Source organism: Acromyrmex echinatior, chromosome 11 (assembly GCF_024713525.1).
Source record: "Acromyrmex echinatior isolate Ae372 chromosome 11, ASM2471352v2, whole genome shotgun sequence".
Classification (NCBI taxonomy): Eukaryota; Metazoa; Arthropoda; class Insecta; order Hymenoptera; family Formicidae; genus Acromyrmex; species Acromyrmex echinatior.
In genome coordinates, this window is record NC_141862.1 from 3,258,982 (window position 1) to 3,277,563 (window position 18,582).

Below are 18,582 nucleotides of genomic sequence, written 5' to 3' on the forward strand. Positions count from 1 at the left end.
TTTGGCGAATCGAGACTCAGACTGTCTATGGCTTTCTCATAATTACCGGCCATTAGTGGAAAACTATTCACTACTTCAAACGCGCGCGAGTCTTTTACCATAGACTGTACTAAATATTGGATTTATCTTCCCTCGACAACGTCGCGTCTTCATGAATTTTTTTAAAAGTACTCCAAAACGGAAGCCAATCTTTGATATCACCGCCAAACTTTCTTAATTCAATTTTCGGCAATTTTAATGCGCGTATACTTTCCTGTGTTGTTGTGGTAGTCCGTTACAGCGGAACCGACCTAAGAGACAGGTTAGCCCGACCTTTACTTGATGATATTTCGTGGCATACTCATCTGCGTGTTGTGCCTCTCTTCCAATGGCTTCTTCAGACTCTCTAACTTCAATCATCAAGGTCTGCAGCTTCTGATTTAACTCATTAAGCTCACTCGTTTTATCTCGTAGCAACACGAAGCTGACTTGCAATAAGGTTATGTCTGGCGATTCCTTCGACTGCTCAGTCCGGAAGGAAGGGTACACTCTCGTAAAGGCGGATCGTGTTATTCTTAGTGTTAATTTTACTTGTTCCATGTCTACGGATTACTTTCTTACGATCTCTGCTTGCTATAAAACAGCTACAACGAAATTACTTAGACCTGTCACGGTCGTCAGAATGTTGCAGCCGCGGTTTCGGGATCGTAAGGTTCTTAATAATATTAGACACTTTTTCTTATTTTACACGAAGACGCTACTTTATTACAAAAACATTAAGAGCATACGGCTCGGATTATTCGCAGTAACAACGGCAGTAAAAAAGGCAAAAGTTCTATTGGCGGGAACGAACAGCACTCGCTCAACTTGCGATCCGATCTCCTCTTCTTCTGTCGTTCACACGTGACCATTCCGGCATCTTCTTCTAACTCGGTAGATAACACGCGTCTCGCCTTATATGTCAACGGTACTGAGAGCGCGCTTCCAACACAATATATGACATGCTTGTATATTTGTAAAATTGTCAGATGTAATTAGCCTAATACTATTACAGATTCCAAAAGCTCCTACAATATTAAATGCGTTTGAACTACAAACAACTAAAGAATTTATTCGAATATTATAGCCATTCAAAAGCGCTACTACAATGATTTGTGGCGAAAACTACGTTACGGCAGGTAATCCCAGTAGTAAAAATAATCAAATTTAATTTACAATTATACGCACCTTCTACTGATGTAGGACGTCATATGAAATAGAAGTTGGACGAATTTACAAAATGATTTAAAGATATTGAGAAAATAACAATTGCAGCAATTTCCACTATTTTAGACCAGCGATTTAAAAAAATACATTTTGAGAATAAAATTGCGTGCTCTCATGCAATAAATAAAATTCAATCATTTGCGATAAATAAAACTGCACTTAAAAACCTGAACTTGAACATCGCGTTGAAGCGATCAAATGTCTTAACATGCTCAAGCAATAAACAGACTGATTTTTGGACTTACCATGAGGAAATAGTAAATAATTTAAATAAAAATAGTGTAGATCTAGATAGAGTGCACAGTAACCAAATGTCCGAGGATTTAAAATACGATATCATCTGCATCAGATTAAAAAAATTAAATGCCCAATAAATTATTGAAAAAATTTGGTGTTATTACAGTTAGCATTACTTAATGGCAATCTCAGTATCTTCTGAGCGCTTATTTTCCAAAATAGGCCAAATTATGAGCAAGTCGAAAAATCGGATTAAGGATAAACATTTGTAGGTTTTATTATATTTAGAATCATTAAGTTTCGATAATTAGATCATGTAATCTATTCTAATATTCTAATATTCTTATAATAAAAATCTATATACTTGTAATAAATATGTAATATACAGGGTAGGCCATTTCAATACACGCGAATATCTTGAAAAGGAGAAATTTTTTTTTTAATGTTTTAGACAAAAGTTTTATGGCTTCAAGGAAGAAAAAAGACAATGATCTTGATTCACCTTGATAAGAAATTCTTAAGGTCAGATCCATGGTACATAAAATTTTTTTAATAGACCCTCCATTTTTTAATTGCCAATTCTTGTAACTTATTTTAATAACTTTTCGAAACACTATAATAAAGTATTTTTCCATTAAGTACATTCCGAGTTAAAAGGTTCGAAAGTTACAGTACCTCTGACATTTGTATTATCCAAGATGTCCGACTGACGACTAAAAACTTTTTAAATATTACTCAAAGTCATGATCTGGACATGTCACCTCTCTCTCTCTCTCTTTCTCTCTCTCTCTCTCTCTCCCCTTCTCTCTCCTTCTCCACAAAATTTAAAATAATAACTAACCATAAGCCTTTAGTATGGTTATTTAATATAACTGATCCAGAGAGAATCAAGATTAATTCGTTGGAGACTAAAGAGAAATATGAAATTATACATCGTTTAAGTAAGACTCATATGAATGCCGATGAATTAAGTCGTTGTAAATGCCATTTCTTCTTCCAAAGATAAGCAGCAAAGAGCAACATACGAGGAACAGAGTGAAACGAAAGAATGACGGCGAAAAATGACGTATTCTCTAGAAGAATCATGACTCACCTATTAAGGATTGGAAAGAACTATAAATCGAATCCGCCTAAAACACAATTGGAGGGATTAATCAAATATGTAGAAAATTACTATATGAAAATAACTAAATGCAAGTTATGGAGAGGGAGAGAGAGGGAGAGGGAGAGAGAGAGAGGGAGAGAGAGGGAGAGGAAGAGAGAGAGAGAGAGAGAGAAAGAGAGAGAGAGAAAGAGAGAAAGGTGATATGTCAAGAAAATAAATTAAAAAAAAACAAATTAAAAAAAACAAGGGCACCATAATTATAGATACAGCTCATCGACCATTTGAAAAATGTGCTATTGTTGGACCATTAACAATTACCAAACGCGGAAATGAATACATTCTAACGTTTCAAGACTTTTCAGATAATCATACGTTTCAGTCTTATTAAATTTAGTAAAGCTATTCCTATATCGGACTAAGAAACTATTGAGATAGTAAAAACGATTCATTCTAATGATCATCTTTAAATATGGAGTACCTGAATATTGACGGATCAAGGCACTAACTTTGTAAGTGAGATGTTCAAAAATATCTGTAAATTATTGAAAATACAGAAAGTACAAACTACTGCTTATCACCTTGGAGAGTAACAATGTACTAGAACGGTTCCACCAAATTCTAACGAAATATTTGCGTCATTACATTAAAGAGAATCAAACAAATTGGAACGAATAGATCTCTTATACAATGTTCATCTATAACATCACTCCACACATAGTTACAGGATATACACCTTTTGGGTTGGTCTATGCTTATCAGGCAACATTGTCATCTGCTTTAACAAAATCCTACGTACATATATGACGACTTTCAGTGTGTTCGAAAATAAGTTTGGTTACTACCAGTAAAAATATTAAAATTGGCAGCAGTGAAAATTACTGTCACTGCATTTCTTTTCTTCCACCAATAACGCCAGTAAAACGTGATAAGATAAAACGAAGAGAGGTCCCATATAATCCGACAGATAATTTTGAAAGAAATTATTTATTTATTTGGCTCATTTAGTTAGATTAAGTTAATAGAAATAAAAAGCAATTATGGATGTAATTATAGATGAATATATTTTGCTTGACAATATTATTTTCAAATCTTCTACTAGTGCTTCTTCAAGTGAGCGATGATGATAAGTATTACCATCGACGATAAGTATTATTTGACATAATAAATTATAACAGAAAAAAGAGTGAAAAATTTGAAATTATGTGGAGCATGTTATTGCACTATACACAGATGTCGAATTTAAATCACATTTTAGATTAGTCAGTAGATATATCATCAATATTATATTTATACACAAAAATATTGCATACATATTACTGTACAATATTTGTGTTAATAGTAATGATATATATCTGATTATTATAGATTGGAATGTAATACCTTTTATTTTTTGGTATACTTAATTGAACCAAAATTGGATAATAATCCATTCAAAGGAAGAAAAGAAATTGATGTCGTAAAACAAATATTAATTATTATTTACCATATGTATTAGCAACACTAGATTCATTTCGCTCTATAAGTGAATGATTTAATAGAGCGTTTTATCTAGATCAAGTGTATGTGTTATTACGTGCATAGTTTATTACAAAGAGAGTAGTTCGAGCAATGTATAGTATACGAAATTTATTTATTAAATAGCCTATATCTACGAAGGAGCTGAAAATACTTGAACAAATATTCAGACATTATATGGATTTCCTAAAGTTTTGGATTATTGATGGAACACACACATTCCCCAATTAAAAAAGAAGCCAATAGTTATATAAACAGAAAAGCTAGCTTTTCTATACAATTTCAAATAAAAGTAAATACTTTTTATCATGTTTTTCTATCAAGACTATCAAGAGTAATAAATATCTTTTACAAAGTTTGATGTGTTTTAGTTGAACAATTAGTAAACTATTATACATATTATAAATAGATTTTTCAGGTAATATGTAAAAGTGATTTATCATTTATTCATGTATTTACTGGAATGCCAGAATGTGTCCATGATATGCGAATGTTTCTTTATTCTGGAATTCAACGATATTGCACTCCAAAGTATTTGCCTGGCAATAGCCTTTATTAGACGATATAGTAAACAATATCCAAAATAATGTTATAATGCCATTTCATGATAATGGTCATTTAACTAGAGAACAAAAAAAATTTAATCATCATCTGCTCGAATAATTGTTGAAAGATTAGTAACATTAAAAAGGAGTTATTCATTAAAAGGAGATACTTATTAGATAAATTGTCTATGACAAACAAATTTAATTTCTTATTACATAATTATTTGTTGCATATTACATAACATATGTTTATTACGAAATGATCATATTGATATCCCTATTATTGTTCCTGAAGTAGGTACTGCATGAAATGAAATCGCTAGGTATCACTAATGAATTGAAAAAAGAGGAAAATATAAAACAAAATAAACTGATGGAAATAATTGCTCGTGACAATTTTGAAAGAATTAATTAGGATTTGTAAGTACAAAACGAAATAGAAACATGAGATACTTTATTTTATATTTATTTTTGTATCATAGTAAATAGAACAAGTTTTTAGCAGTGAATAAAATGTGTTAATACAGTAAGTCAAGTAAGAGCGTAGTCGACGTGGTGTTGCACCATTTCATGTTATTAGCCTTGAGATTGGTTCGAGTAGTTTCGTACGATATATCTAAACTTACTGCTTCAATTTTGTTTGTCCTTGACGCAGTGTTAAGCCAGGAAACAGATTCACTATTTTTTTATCGTCTTTTTTTTTGTCTACTTTGCATATCGAGTCACGTTCCGGTAAATCATCGATATTTTTTGCTGCATCATATCGCTGCACCCACTTCTGTACGAATGATTTCGACTTTTTCATATATTTAGCAGCCGCTAATTGTGACATTTTTGAGTGAGTGCAGAGGAACACAGCTTCATAGTGTGATGCGTATTTGGTACTCATGGCGCTTAATGTGATTCTCTTAAGAAAGTTCAATGACAACTGAATCTTTCTTGATTTTGCATTAAGAACAAAGATACTCTCTACAGATTCATGATAGATTTAGGGCGATATCTTTTATTAACTTTGAGTAAAGCCGACCACGATCTTACCTGACTTATTGTATATGATTTTGTTTCTATATCTTTTATGTTAAATTTAAATAAAATTCAAAAATATGAAAAGAAAGAGCATAAAGAACCACAGCACAAGTTGTAGTTAGTGATATTTAATTATTCTTGCATTATAATAAAAATATTAAAAGTTTCGGCCACAATCTGGCCATCTTCAGTAAAATTAATAATATTCTTAAGACGCAGAGTTAAAGAGCATCAAATTGGAATAAAATTCAACCGTCGTGTTATAATTGTGAGAATCGTGTTTGCGACGCTGCTTCGTATAATAATGTTAGAACGTCATATAGTAATTAAATAAAATTATAATTTATTAATAAATATAAAAAGGTTAAGAACGAAAGCTAGAAATTGCTAATATTTAATAATATTTGTAATAAAATATAACATATACCTAATTATTTCGATCAAACGTTAGGTCAGTCACCTAGGAAAGTTAGGTCATTCTCAATGTTAATAAAGTAAAACGATTACAAAAGTTTCCTAAGAATACATGCTACTTGTTAAATGATAATTAAATAAGTTCTATCAAAACATACGCACTATATTTTAAAATTAGATTTTAATTACATATTAGATTAATATGATATAAAACTCAATATAAAAATCTTTTAAATATTTTATTAATTTAATCTAACCAAATGAATCAAATAAATAAATAATTTCATTCAAAATTATCTTTCGGATTATATAGGATCTTTCTTCGTTTTATCTTATCACGTTTTACTGGCATTGGTGGAAGAAAAGAAACATAGCGCCAGTAATTTTCACTGCTAATTTTATTATTTTTACTGGTAGTAACCAAACTTATTTTTGAACACACTGTTTGCCAATTAAAGGAACGATAAGAGCCACTAATAAAATTATTAGAAAAAATATAACAAAAAAAAAAACTAAACTTGCAACCAAGCAACAATACGATAAAGACACGAAAATTATCATCTTTAAAAAAAAAAACAAGTTACTATATGATTAAACGTTACGAAGAGGACGTTCAAAAAAGTTAGATTCACAATGGATTGGACTATACATACGTGTCTCGCGCCGCGCACACTGCCGCGAGCCTCTATAGCACGGACAATGCTCTTGCCAAGCTATCTCCAATGTCCGCGCGCCAAGCGATCGGTAGGAATATACACTTCGCAGTAGTAGGCCGGGCGGGCGCATGTATTCGACTATCTTTAAGGATTAATATCTCATTAACTATTGGGAAAACTTACAAAATAGTAGAGGAATTTTCGATTCAAATTAGTCCGCTCTACTTGCCCATGAAATATTTGGCGAATTCTAACAATAAAATACTTTGTATTATACGATAGGCTAAATATAAGCACACAAACAATTAGTAATTGTAAATTGTAAGAATTGCGAAAGAATACACAAAAATTGTAAAACGAAATAAATTGAGGATATGACTATAAAACATTAAAAATTATTAAAGTTGCGATTAATTAAATTCATTTGACTATGAAATCGACTGTAATATGTTAGTTGTATGTATTAATCATTGTAATTTAATTTTTGTATCATGTATTACATTATGTAATATTACATAATGTAGTACATCATGCAAGAATTAAATTATTGTATTCTAATATCTATTTAATAAATATATTTAATAAAAGTACAATGTACATAGATACAAATCTTTATAAATCTAATTCTTATTTGTTCTCAAACTTTCCTGTTGTCAATGTTGGGTTTAAATCTGAAATATTATTAGGTGTTGGAATTAATTCGTAGCGTTTTTAATGAAAGAATGTTATTTATTTCACATGAGCATTAAAAAATACATTAATGAAAGTACTTCCCATCACTTGTAAAACGCTACGAATTAATTCCAACACCTAATATTTTATGTATTATACTATTTTACCCTTGATTAGACTTAATCAGGTCAAAATCAGGTCTGATTTATTTATTTTATTTTCCATTAATTTGGTTAGATGTAGGAGACTAGATAAGAAGATGGTTAGAAGACTAGGTAAGAATTATCATTTTATCGTCATATTGGATCTGTCATTTTGAAATGTGTACTTTTGCCCTCGGATTCGTGTTCATACATGTGCGTATGCGCGCGTGTGTGTAGGGTCAAAGAAAAAACCTCTTTTACAAGTTGATAAAAAGACCTTTCCCCAATATCTTCGTTAAAAATGATAAAAAATTTAAATTTAAAAAAGGGTTTTAAAGTTTGAAATCTCTACTTTGGAATGCTTACTATATTTTTAGAATTTATATGAGTTTTATAATTTTTACATATAGAAAACTACAAACTTGAAAAAATAAAAAATTTTCTTTTTACTTTGTAGGCCTGTAGCATACAAAAAAAATTTGACTATCTATCGTGAAAGCTTGAAATCTCTACAAAATTTTTTAAAAACCTTCCTATGATTTTTTATTCCTGACTTACTCGCGAATTAAGTAAAAAGGAACATTCTGACTTTACTGCTCGTAATTCCGAGCAATTAAAATCATCATATTACAATTAAAAATACAGATTCTTAAAGCAATTCTGAAATGTTGCTCTATCAAGTGGTGTTATTATCAATTTTTTAAAAATAGAACATATAGAATGCTAAGTTTCTTTTTACTAACTTGTAAAGAGATTTTTTCCTCAACCCGATACATAGTGTGTGCGTGTGTGTGTGTGCGTACATGTGTGTGAGATATATATTAATATATATATATATATATATATACTAAAAACTTCGGCACCCTGTATATATATATATATATATATACTCAGAATTGTATTTCATACGCACTTCGCATTGCGATCGAAGCGTCGCTGAATATCCGTTTCTTGATCGTTCCTGGGTATGCAAATGTCCTTCAGTAGCATATTGGTGAGATCAATAATTTCATCCCGACGTACCGCTAGGTTTATCACTTTGCAACTAACACCGAATACTGTCAGAAACAGTGAAAATTTCTCGATGAAAGTTTCGAGATCCTTGAATATAAAACAGTCGACTAAACCACAAAATGTGAATGAATAAAGTAGGAAATTCATTACAATAGAATAAATAGTGTACGTCCAATACTTGATGGATGTAAAATTAACAGGTCGCCAGTATCCGGTGTACGTTAATAACGCGAACGATAACGGAAGAGTATGCATCATTCTCTTAAAAGTATAAAGAAAAGTCTCGAAGAGACTAAGATAAGTCTCGATAAAAAAATATTTCTTGTGAGGCAACGTTCTGAGGATGCTATTATATTGCAGTTTTCATTTCCTCGTCAGTGTTTCTTGCTGTATGGCTTTTTTTTCTCTCACTTATACATAATTCATATATAAATATGTTTTGCTAATCGGCAAAACGTTACATGCAATTCTATCTGTACGCTATGAAAGGTATGTCAGAGTTATTATGGTAAGTTCCGTCTTATTTAAAAATAAATGTTGGTATTAATTTGCTATGTTCACTATATACCCCTATTGTCGTCGCGATCGATATACGCGAGTCATAGATCTTAGCGCCAGCATAATATTTTTTTGAATCTATATATACTTTAATAAGACTTCTCGAACTTCCATTAGTTATTTTTTACAAATTTAAATTTAAATGACAAGAATATATCGAATATCGTAGTGATGTGACAATCGCCAATTGGACATTAAATTGATGGTGACATTATTGCATGCGATAGAAGATAAAACATCTAGACGGAATAACGATGACTCGATTATTACGAAAAATAAAGTAAGTTGCGTTCAATTGTTGCATTATTATATAATGAATGTAGCATGATAAAATATTCACATTAGAAGCCGATATACATTCCCTCTATTTCCTTTTTCCTTCTATACAATTAGTAAGAATTGACTACTTCTATTTTATTAAAACTTTTCCAGTATTTTTTATACTGTGGTTCTCAACGTAGCGCAATCAAGGCAAGAATCCTTGTTCCTTCAATCCAAAAGGACTTTGATCGTCCGTTATGAGATAAACGGTTCCTTTCCTGAAAAAAAAAAAAATTTTGTAATTTTGCATTTAAAGAACATTATTCTAATGAAGAAATTCTTACATCTTCTAATATTTTTAGGATTCTTCATATTTTAAATTAATAAAGATTTAAAAAAAAATGTTGAACTTCTTCATATTTTGGCCGTGTTCCGATATTCACTGCCAGTACTGAAAATCTATTATATACGTTATGAGCACAATGAATTTTTAGCACTGATAATGAATATCGGAGTCATCAACGTAAGTTATTTTGAAAATTATAAAGTAAGACATTTTAAAGAATACTTATTTTATAATTTATATACAGGATAATTCAGAATAATCGTTCAGAATAATCGTTCAGAACAATCGAACTTACAAAGACATATTCCTAACTGAATTCTGAGACTTTTTCTGTACGAAAATATTATCTGACACTTATTTCTTGAGTTATTAAAAGATAAAGTTAGCGAATTACAGATCGCGTACAGAAAGTAACGGTGCATAAGGTAGCGTATAGAAAGATAGAGACGGTGCACTCATCGTTCAACGCGAGCGATCACTCATTGCGATGAACTGTCAAAGGACAAAGGATTATTATTCTCTTTCTCTCTCTCTCTCTCTCTCTCTCGCTCTCTCTTTCTCTCTCTCTCCCTCTCTCTCCCTCTCTCTCCCTCTTCTCCCCCTCCCTTCCTCTTCCCTCTCTCTCTCCTTCTCTCTCCCTTATCAGAGATTCGTTCCCAACAAACACCAAATGTAAATACAATGTAATGTAATAATAATAAATAATGGAAATAATAAATAGAGTAACAGATGTTACATTGTATGTATATCATTTGTAATTATATAACTTTATTTTATATATGTATATAATACAAACCGGATTATGAAACTATTGTTTCGTTATTTATATGTTATTATTTTGATGCATTTTCATCAAAATAAGCGAGAACTTAGTTGCGCACCTAATATAATAAACGAACAGCAACGTAACGGCATTCATTACATGTTATATAACAATTGATATTGTATTAGTATTATATAATTTAAATTATATTTCTACGTGAAGCGTTTATATAAATTACATTTCGCGAGAAGCTCTGTGTCAATCGAGCTTCGAGCTGTCGAGCGCGACAAAGCGCATTATGCGTGACAATTTGTAATTAAATTATGAGAATTTACGGATAATGAGTATTATTTGTATTATAGAATATTACTAGTGAATTCAGTTGCTTGCACTACAAAAATTATATTAGTGTGTACTAAAAGTTGTTCTATGGAATTAATGAAGTTAAATGTAAAAATGATTATTGTCGAGTTTAGCCTCCAAACCTTCGATGTTGATTAAATTCATTTAACGCGTTTTTACGAAATGAACGAATTTGATAAATAAAATATCACTTTGCCCCGTAATGAACCGAGTTACAGTCAAGACTATTCAGGTTAAGAAATCTTTTACATCGATGGCGTACAGATAGAAGAGAACATGTAAGAGTGGCTATAATAAGTATTATTTGATTCAATATTACACAGAAATTCTTTGCAAAATGGTTGGATATAACAAAGCAATAGGAATCAAGCAGGTAATTCTTGTAAAATTGTTTTGTTAACCGTATTGGTTTGCCGTGCTTGACTCCTATCGCCCTATTATATCCAACCATTTTGTATCATTAAAGAGTCTTTAGGAACTAATTTATATTCAAAAATTAGTTCCTAAAGACTCCTAATCTACATTTCTCATAATACGTAGGCTTCTGGAAAAGTTTCTGCAAAGAATATGAACAAAAACATGTAAAATTCGGTAAATGGCTTTATTGTTTTTCGAAGTATTCGCCTTTAAGATCGATACATTTTTGCATACGCTCGAATCAATTTTCAAAGCATTTTTTTCCACTCTGAGGCTGTAATCTCAGAAATCAGTGTACAAAATGTTTCAACAGCTGCTTCAGGCAACTCAAATCGCTCCACGTATCTTCTTTTTAATGTTTGGGAACAAAAAGAAGTCATTAGGTGATAAATCAGGTGAATATGGACAATGAGTCATCAATTCAACATTTTTACTGAATAAAAAATCAACGGTTTGACGTGCTGTGTGACAGCTTGTCATGATGAAGGATGATGCAATGATTTCGGTTTGTTCTACGCAATTCATTTGACTTCTGGCAAATAAATTGTTGTATACTAATCAGTATTTACAGTTCTTCGATCCTCTAAAGCCACACGTCCGGTATAACTGAAGAAACAATCATTTGCTTAACAGTACTGCGTGAACGAATAACTTTTGTTGGGTTCGGTTCATTTTGAAATATCCAAACAGTGGATTGTTGTTTACTTTCAAATAGATCCATGTTTCGTCCCCAGTAACGAAGTAGACTAAATTTGAGCGAACCTCGGTTGAATTTCTTGAGCATTTCTTTGCTCCATTTAACACGAGCCTGTTTTTGAGTCAAATTGTGTGGGATCCAACGACTGCAAAATTTCCGTACGCTCAAGTGATCATGCAAAATCATATGTATTGCTTTCATGTCAATGCCTAAGGATGCCTGAATCTCGCGGTATGTCATATGCCGGTCTCGCTGAATCATTTCACGCATAGCATCAATTACATTAGTGACAACAACAGACGTGGATGGACGATATTCACAGAATTCGTCACAAAGAAAGGTACGTCCACGTTGGAATTCGGCAAATTCCACCAATTATAAACAGTCCTATTGGATGGTGCTTCATCCTCAAAAGTCAAATGAAATCGATCGATGCATTGTTTCGGAGTTAGATTACATTTGTAATCGTAAAAAATCATTGTCCGAAAGTTTTCACGCGAAATTTCCATTTTCTTACAAAATAACTTTTTTTAAAATACTATGCAAACAAAACTAGTTGGCTTGGGTACAAACTCGACTGAATTATAGTTAAAAACGTTATTTTACGGATATGATAGTAGCAGAACGTTGGCGCCACTGGAAGTATTAGATTGCAGAAACTTTTCCAGCAGCCTACGTATGTAGCCAAAGATGTAGCTTAAAATACATTAATCTTTATTTTAATAATCGAATTAGTCGAATTACCCCGGTCTCAAGGCTAATTAAATCAGATGGAATGCATTAAAAAAATGGATTTTTTTTCATATTAGTTATCAGTTTCCTCTTATTAAAATATTATTAGGTAGTCAAATGTATGTAGTAACTAGTGTAAAATTCATTTTTTCGATAAGTCTCTTAATTTTGTCTGTAAAAATTCGAAACTGAAAAATGAGTATTAGTCCCGATCTCCCCAATGTCCTCTTATATATCGCTGAGTCAATATATTCTTCTTTTAACTAATACGTCAATCGTGTACGAACAAATGTGTACGAACTAAGGTTTTTTGTTGGATCCTTACCAATATATAAGTACTTTTATCGTTTAATATATTTATTTTCCATTTATATTCATCAAGGTCCAATGCAACAATGACATTGCCCTTGTCTGCTCTTGTGAAAATAATTTTTTTGTTATTTTTTATGAACCTTTTTGTTGATTTAAGTAATGCAGTTAATTTTTTATTGATAGCATTATTGGATAGTTTCCAAGACACGAGACGTTTCCTCAATGACGAATATTGAACGATTTCTAACTTCCAACAGCTCTGCGCGCATTCCCCAATTTTTTAACATTATTCTCAATACACTTGATAAATACGAAACAGTTTCTCTTTATATTATATGAAGGTAATGAAAATTTACTGCTCAGGTTGTAATAAACATTGGATGTTTTTTGGAATAACATTATTAGAAAGGTTGATAATCCATTTATTTCTTATCGAGTATAAAGAAGATGACTTTTCCCCTTGGGAGAATGTAGAGGATTTAATCCATTATTAGTAGAAGGTTTAACATTAATGTTAGTTAATCCATTATTAGTTGAAGTTGCAAGTGGATTCAATAAAAAAGAAAGAAAATTACTGTTCAAGACAGAATATTGAATTGATTTTATATTAGCAATGTAATTTCTATCGTGTCTTGAAATCATCCGTTTCATTTTTTTTTCAATATTTTTCTTTAATATAAATCGAAAAATGAAATGCAATATATTGTTTTTTTGTCTTTGATAGCAAGATGTATAGACAGAATTTTGGAACACCCATGGACTCGCCGTTGTCTTCTATCATTGCAGATTTAATTATGCAAGATCTTGAAAGGAATGCGTTGGAGAAGTTTGAAACTAACATATCCTTCTTTTTTAGATATGTTGATGACATTGCCACTGCTGTACCTCATAATTTAATCGATAAGTTTTTAGAAGTGTTTAATGCATCACATCTGAGGTTACAATTTATTTTAGAAATTGGAAGAGATAGATTAAATTTTTTGGATGTCACAATCATTAATGACAATAGTACATTTTTAAGTGAAGAGAGTGAGAATTTAATATGTTTCATAAATCAACTTTTTCGGGGAGGTATCTTAGTTTCTTATCTCTTCATTCACTTCCACAAAAGAGAGGTGGTCTAACGAGCATTCATCTAAATTCCCATTAAACATTGTTATATTAATGTTATACAAATGCAATAAATTAGAATGTAACAAACTGTTGTAAATAACTGTTACCGATAACATACGCTTAATTGTAATTTCTCACTCATAAATATAGCATGTAATATAACAGAAGTTATATGTTTATTATATAATAAAATAATATTTATATTACATTACCATAAAGTAATTGCTTATATATTAGGTGTTGGAATTAATTCGTAGCGTTTTACAAGTGATGGGAAGTACTTTCATTAATGTATTTTTTAATGCTCATGTGAAATAAATAACATTCTTTCATTAAAAACGCTACGAATTAATTCCAACACCTAATATATAATACTATATATATATATACAGGTATATATATATTATATATATATATATATACATATATATATATATATATACATATATAAGGTATTTTTAAAATAAAAGACAATGTATTGCAAACATTTTTAATGAAATTACGATTCTTGTTAAAACTGTATGATGAAAAATAATGTATATCTTTGCGATAGGAAAGTTATTAATATAGTTTTTTTTTTTTAGAATTTTGTGATTCTCAAAATTTAAATATATTTGTAATTGATAATCCTTTTTCTTCTGAACCTATTATTATTTTAGCTAAAGAGATACAAACAAAGTGTTTAAAGTTACTAATTTCTAATTCTAATTTTGAAAAATATGTAATAGTTCCCTTTAATAGTTTCCTTTAATATATCATCGATTTATTGAATAATATAAACAAAAATAAATAAAGGTCAATGAGAGTTTTTGCGCGGTTATTAGTGCGAAAATAAAAATCGTTTATTGTCGAAAAATTATAGTATTAATTATGCATAAACATTTCGGCTTACTTCCAAGCCATCATTAGTATGTCTGAGCATATGTTGTAAAATTCTCACTTCTTTCTTCATGGCGAGACGGTAGAGCGGCAATTCAATTTCCTTATTCTATTGGCAATGGTTGACAATTCCAATGACCGATTAATAGATAAAAATCTGTGCAAATATAAAAAACGTTACCAATTATTTTTTATAACGACAAATTAATCTCTCACTCATGTAGCCATGAAAGACGTGAATATCAAAAATCAATCAAAATCGAAAGACAAAGGATCCGCAAATTATTCATATTTAGCAATATAAATTCATTACAACTGTTCCGAATATTGTGACGGTTAATATTCAAATGAGTCAAAGATAATACACAGTGTACAAACTAATAAGTAAAATGGACGGTATTACCAACATATGTCAGACTGTTACTTAAAAATAATAAAAACAAAAACGGCGCGCAATTTAAATCAGTGTAAATTATTGAGAATTGAAATGTATAAGTGATATAAAAATTCAGTATCAGATTGCAAATTAAGGCTGTTTTTTTTCAACTGAATATTTCCGAGATACGTCGTTTGTACAAAAATCGTTCCTGATCAACAATTTCTGTGCCTTCCCAATCAAATCCAATCTGTGTTCGATAATAACAAAATGATTATTCGTGTTCCTTCGGATATCATTACAATGTTTCGAGATTCTCGTTTTTAAAGTCCTCCCTGTCTGCCCAACATAGAAGGTATCGCAATATATCTTGTAAATTACGTTCTTTTTTATTTTATTAAGTAAAAGATCTTTATGTGTTTTAATAAAAGAATTAAGCTTGTTCAGACTAAAAAATACAAGGTCATCAAGATCTTAAATTATGTCTTTAAATTTGTATGAGACCTCCAAAACAAATGGAATCGTTAAATTATGACTTCTTACCTATAGACAAAAATTTGGAATGGGCTCACCTCTATCACCAGTAATCGCAGATTTAGCATTACAAGATCTGAAGAAAAAAGCATTGAATATTTTAGCTTTCCATCTCCTTTTACATTCACTACGTAGATGACATTGCAATGAGAGCTACAGCAAAAAAAAAAACAGAAATATTATAATAAATGAAATTAAAATGAAATTAAAATGTGAAATTAAAATAGAATTATTATCTAATGTTTTTTTACTCAAAATTTCAATCAAATGAAAACTATTTTTTATATAACTGATGAGTCAACATTAATTTTATAAAATATTTTATGTAGAAATATTGTTAAAGTGTATAATAGACTATCGATAGCAGAAATGATAATTTTTAGAAGCGATCCCGGTTTATAGCTCTTTGGAAGCTCGTAAGCGTCAGATAATATCCCGTCACCGTTGTACAATTTATTGTAAATCTGTTGCGAAATGAACTCTTTTTTTCTTTTATCTGGTGAATAACTCTTTCAGTTTTCTAGAAAGAATGTTAGTAGGATCTTTTTTAACTATCTCATATGTATTTTCATCACTTAGTAATGTAAGCATTTTTTGTCTATAGTCTTCTTTTTTCATTATCACTGTCACACTACACATTATCCTTATTGGTTCTAGTAATCATAATATCATGGTTGTTCCTCAAAAATGATTTTGTTACTTTCTACATATCTGCAAGCTTATCCTTCAAAGAATCAATCCGATTAAGATTCGATTAAAAAGATTATTAATAATTGGTATGATTCGGTTCCTAACATCTAATCGTTTGCTCATGTAATTTATTAAGACTATTTTCGATGTTTTTTATAAATTCTAAAATAAACTTTTTATAATTAGAAGGAGACATTGAAAAGTTTTCTCCTAATTGTAAGAGACTGTACGTTGTTCGGAATCAGAGTCGAAGTCAAGTGAATTGTCAACCATTGCCAATAAGGAGATTGAGTTTCTCGTCACGAAGAAGTAAGAATTTTACAACATACGTTCAGACATACTGAACGTGGCCCGGAAGGAGGCCGAAACGTTTATGCGTAACCAATTATACTATAGTTTTTTGATAATAAATGATTTTTTTTTTCGCACTAACATCCGCGCAAAAAACTTTCATCGACTCTTGTTTGTTTTTGTTTTTTGACATTCTCGAGAGTTTAGTTTATTTCTCAGCAAACGAAAATGAATTGAAATGGATTCAGATTTTCAGAAATATTGATTCACGAATGTTAAAATAAATGCTTTTCAATGCCTTTCAATCCTGAATGCATTTTTATTCATTTATAGGAATTGTATGGAGCATATCTCTATGTCTTTCAATCTAAAAATAATATTAATTTTTTCTGTGCATTGTGAATATTGTTCAATTCAAAATTTTGAATAGAAAATGCAGTTTTTCAATCCAATTGCATCCAGTTGAATCCAATTGAATCCAAAAAAAATATTCGCTATTTTTAAAATATGTATTCGGATAGAAAAAAATTTCAATCTATTTTAATCCATTCTCGTTTGTTGAGTTGAATAATATTGTAAAATTAAAATGTAAAAATTTACATAAATATATAAGTATAAAAGTATACTTGTATAAAACATAACATGCAAGATATAATTACTAAATGTAGGAATTATAATGTACAATATGTTTTATAATATTTATACAAAATGTGTACTATATATTGTACAATTCTGCTGTGTATGATACTCTATTGCAGTGTAATAATATTATTTGAAAATATATTTTCAAATAATATTATTACACTGCAGTAGAGTATCATACACAGTAGAATTGTACAATATATAGTACACATTTTGTATAAATATTACAACATATTGCACATTATAATTCTTACATTTAGTAATTGTACTCAGTAGTATTATAAAGTTATAATATGTAACATATAATAAAGTATTTAAAAATATATAATAAACTACTTCATTTTAAAAATACATATGTTTTTATCTCTTGAATATTATCACATTTTTCAAATCAGTGAGCAATATTTCATTTTCGTATTTGTGTGTATGCTGTGTGGATGCGTACGTGCATACGTGAGTGTGTGTAAATTAAACATATAATTTAAGCTAAAATATAATTCACTGTAATAATCTAGTTCAACAGATAATAATTGTTTGAAACAGTTTTTAAACTATCGCAACGAAAGTTTTTTCAATAACCATATTTTGTAACTGAATTATATAATTATATAATATACAGAAAAAATTTATACAACATTGATATAACAATATTACATTGCAGTAATATTTCATACTGTAAAAATTATAATATTACAAAATTATATGCATGATATGTAACAGTTTTTTATACGAGGACAAATCAATAAGTTTTTAGAAAAACATAGTAAAACACATTTTTTTTATCGATTCATTTTTATTTCTCAATATAGTCTCCTTTCAGCTCGATACACTTGATTCAATGATTCTTCAACTTTTTCAAGCTGTTCGAATAATATGATTTGTCCAACCCTTTAAAATAAGCCTCTGTTTCGGCGATGAGCTCTCTGGGGATGAATCTCTTTTCATTTCTTTAAATTTGGAAACAGGAAATAGTTGCAGGGAGCTAAATCTGACGAATATGCTGGATGAGAAAGCAATTCGTAGCGGAATTCGTTGA

The 18,582-nt window shown here is 30.1% G+C and overlaps 2 protein-coding genes and 1 pseudogene across 5 annotated transcripts in view; 1 reads left to right on the top strand and 2 right to left on the bottom strand.

Moving 5' to 3' along the window:
* Nucleotides 1-9,353, bottom strand: part of LOC147908038 (odorant receptor 94b-like) — a 259,915-nt gene extending 250,562 nt beyond the window's left edge. For both annotated transcript variants that reach the window (XM_087411254.1, XM_087411253.1), the window contains exon 1: nt 8,472-9,353. In XM_087411254.1, the coding sequence (XP_087267380.1) occupies nt 8,472-8,830 (359 nt within the window). In that variant the 5' untranslated portion in view covers nt 8,831-9,353. The remainder of the gene's footprint in view (nt 1-8,471) is intronic.
* Nucleotides 3,275-5,848, top strand: LOC147908043 (uncharacterized; annotated as a pseudogene).
* Nucleotides 9,354-9,477: 124 nt separating the features above from the next.
* The window catches only part of LOC105152678 (pancreatic triacylglycerol lipase), a 108,016-nt gene continuing 98,911 nt past the window's right edge, over nt 9,478-18,582 (bottom strand). For all 3 annotated transcript variants that reach the window (XM_087411257.1, XM_087411255.1, XM_087411256.1), the window contains one exon: nt 9,478-9,669. In XM_087411257.1, coding sequence (XP_087267383.1) covers nt 9,647-9,669 — 23 coding nt within the window. In that variant the 3' untranslated portion in view covers nt 9,478-9,646. The remainder of the gene's footprint in view (nt 9,670-18,582) is intronic.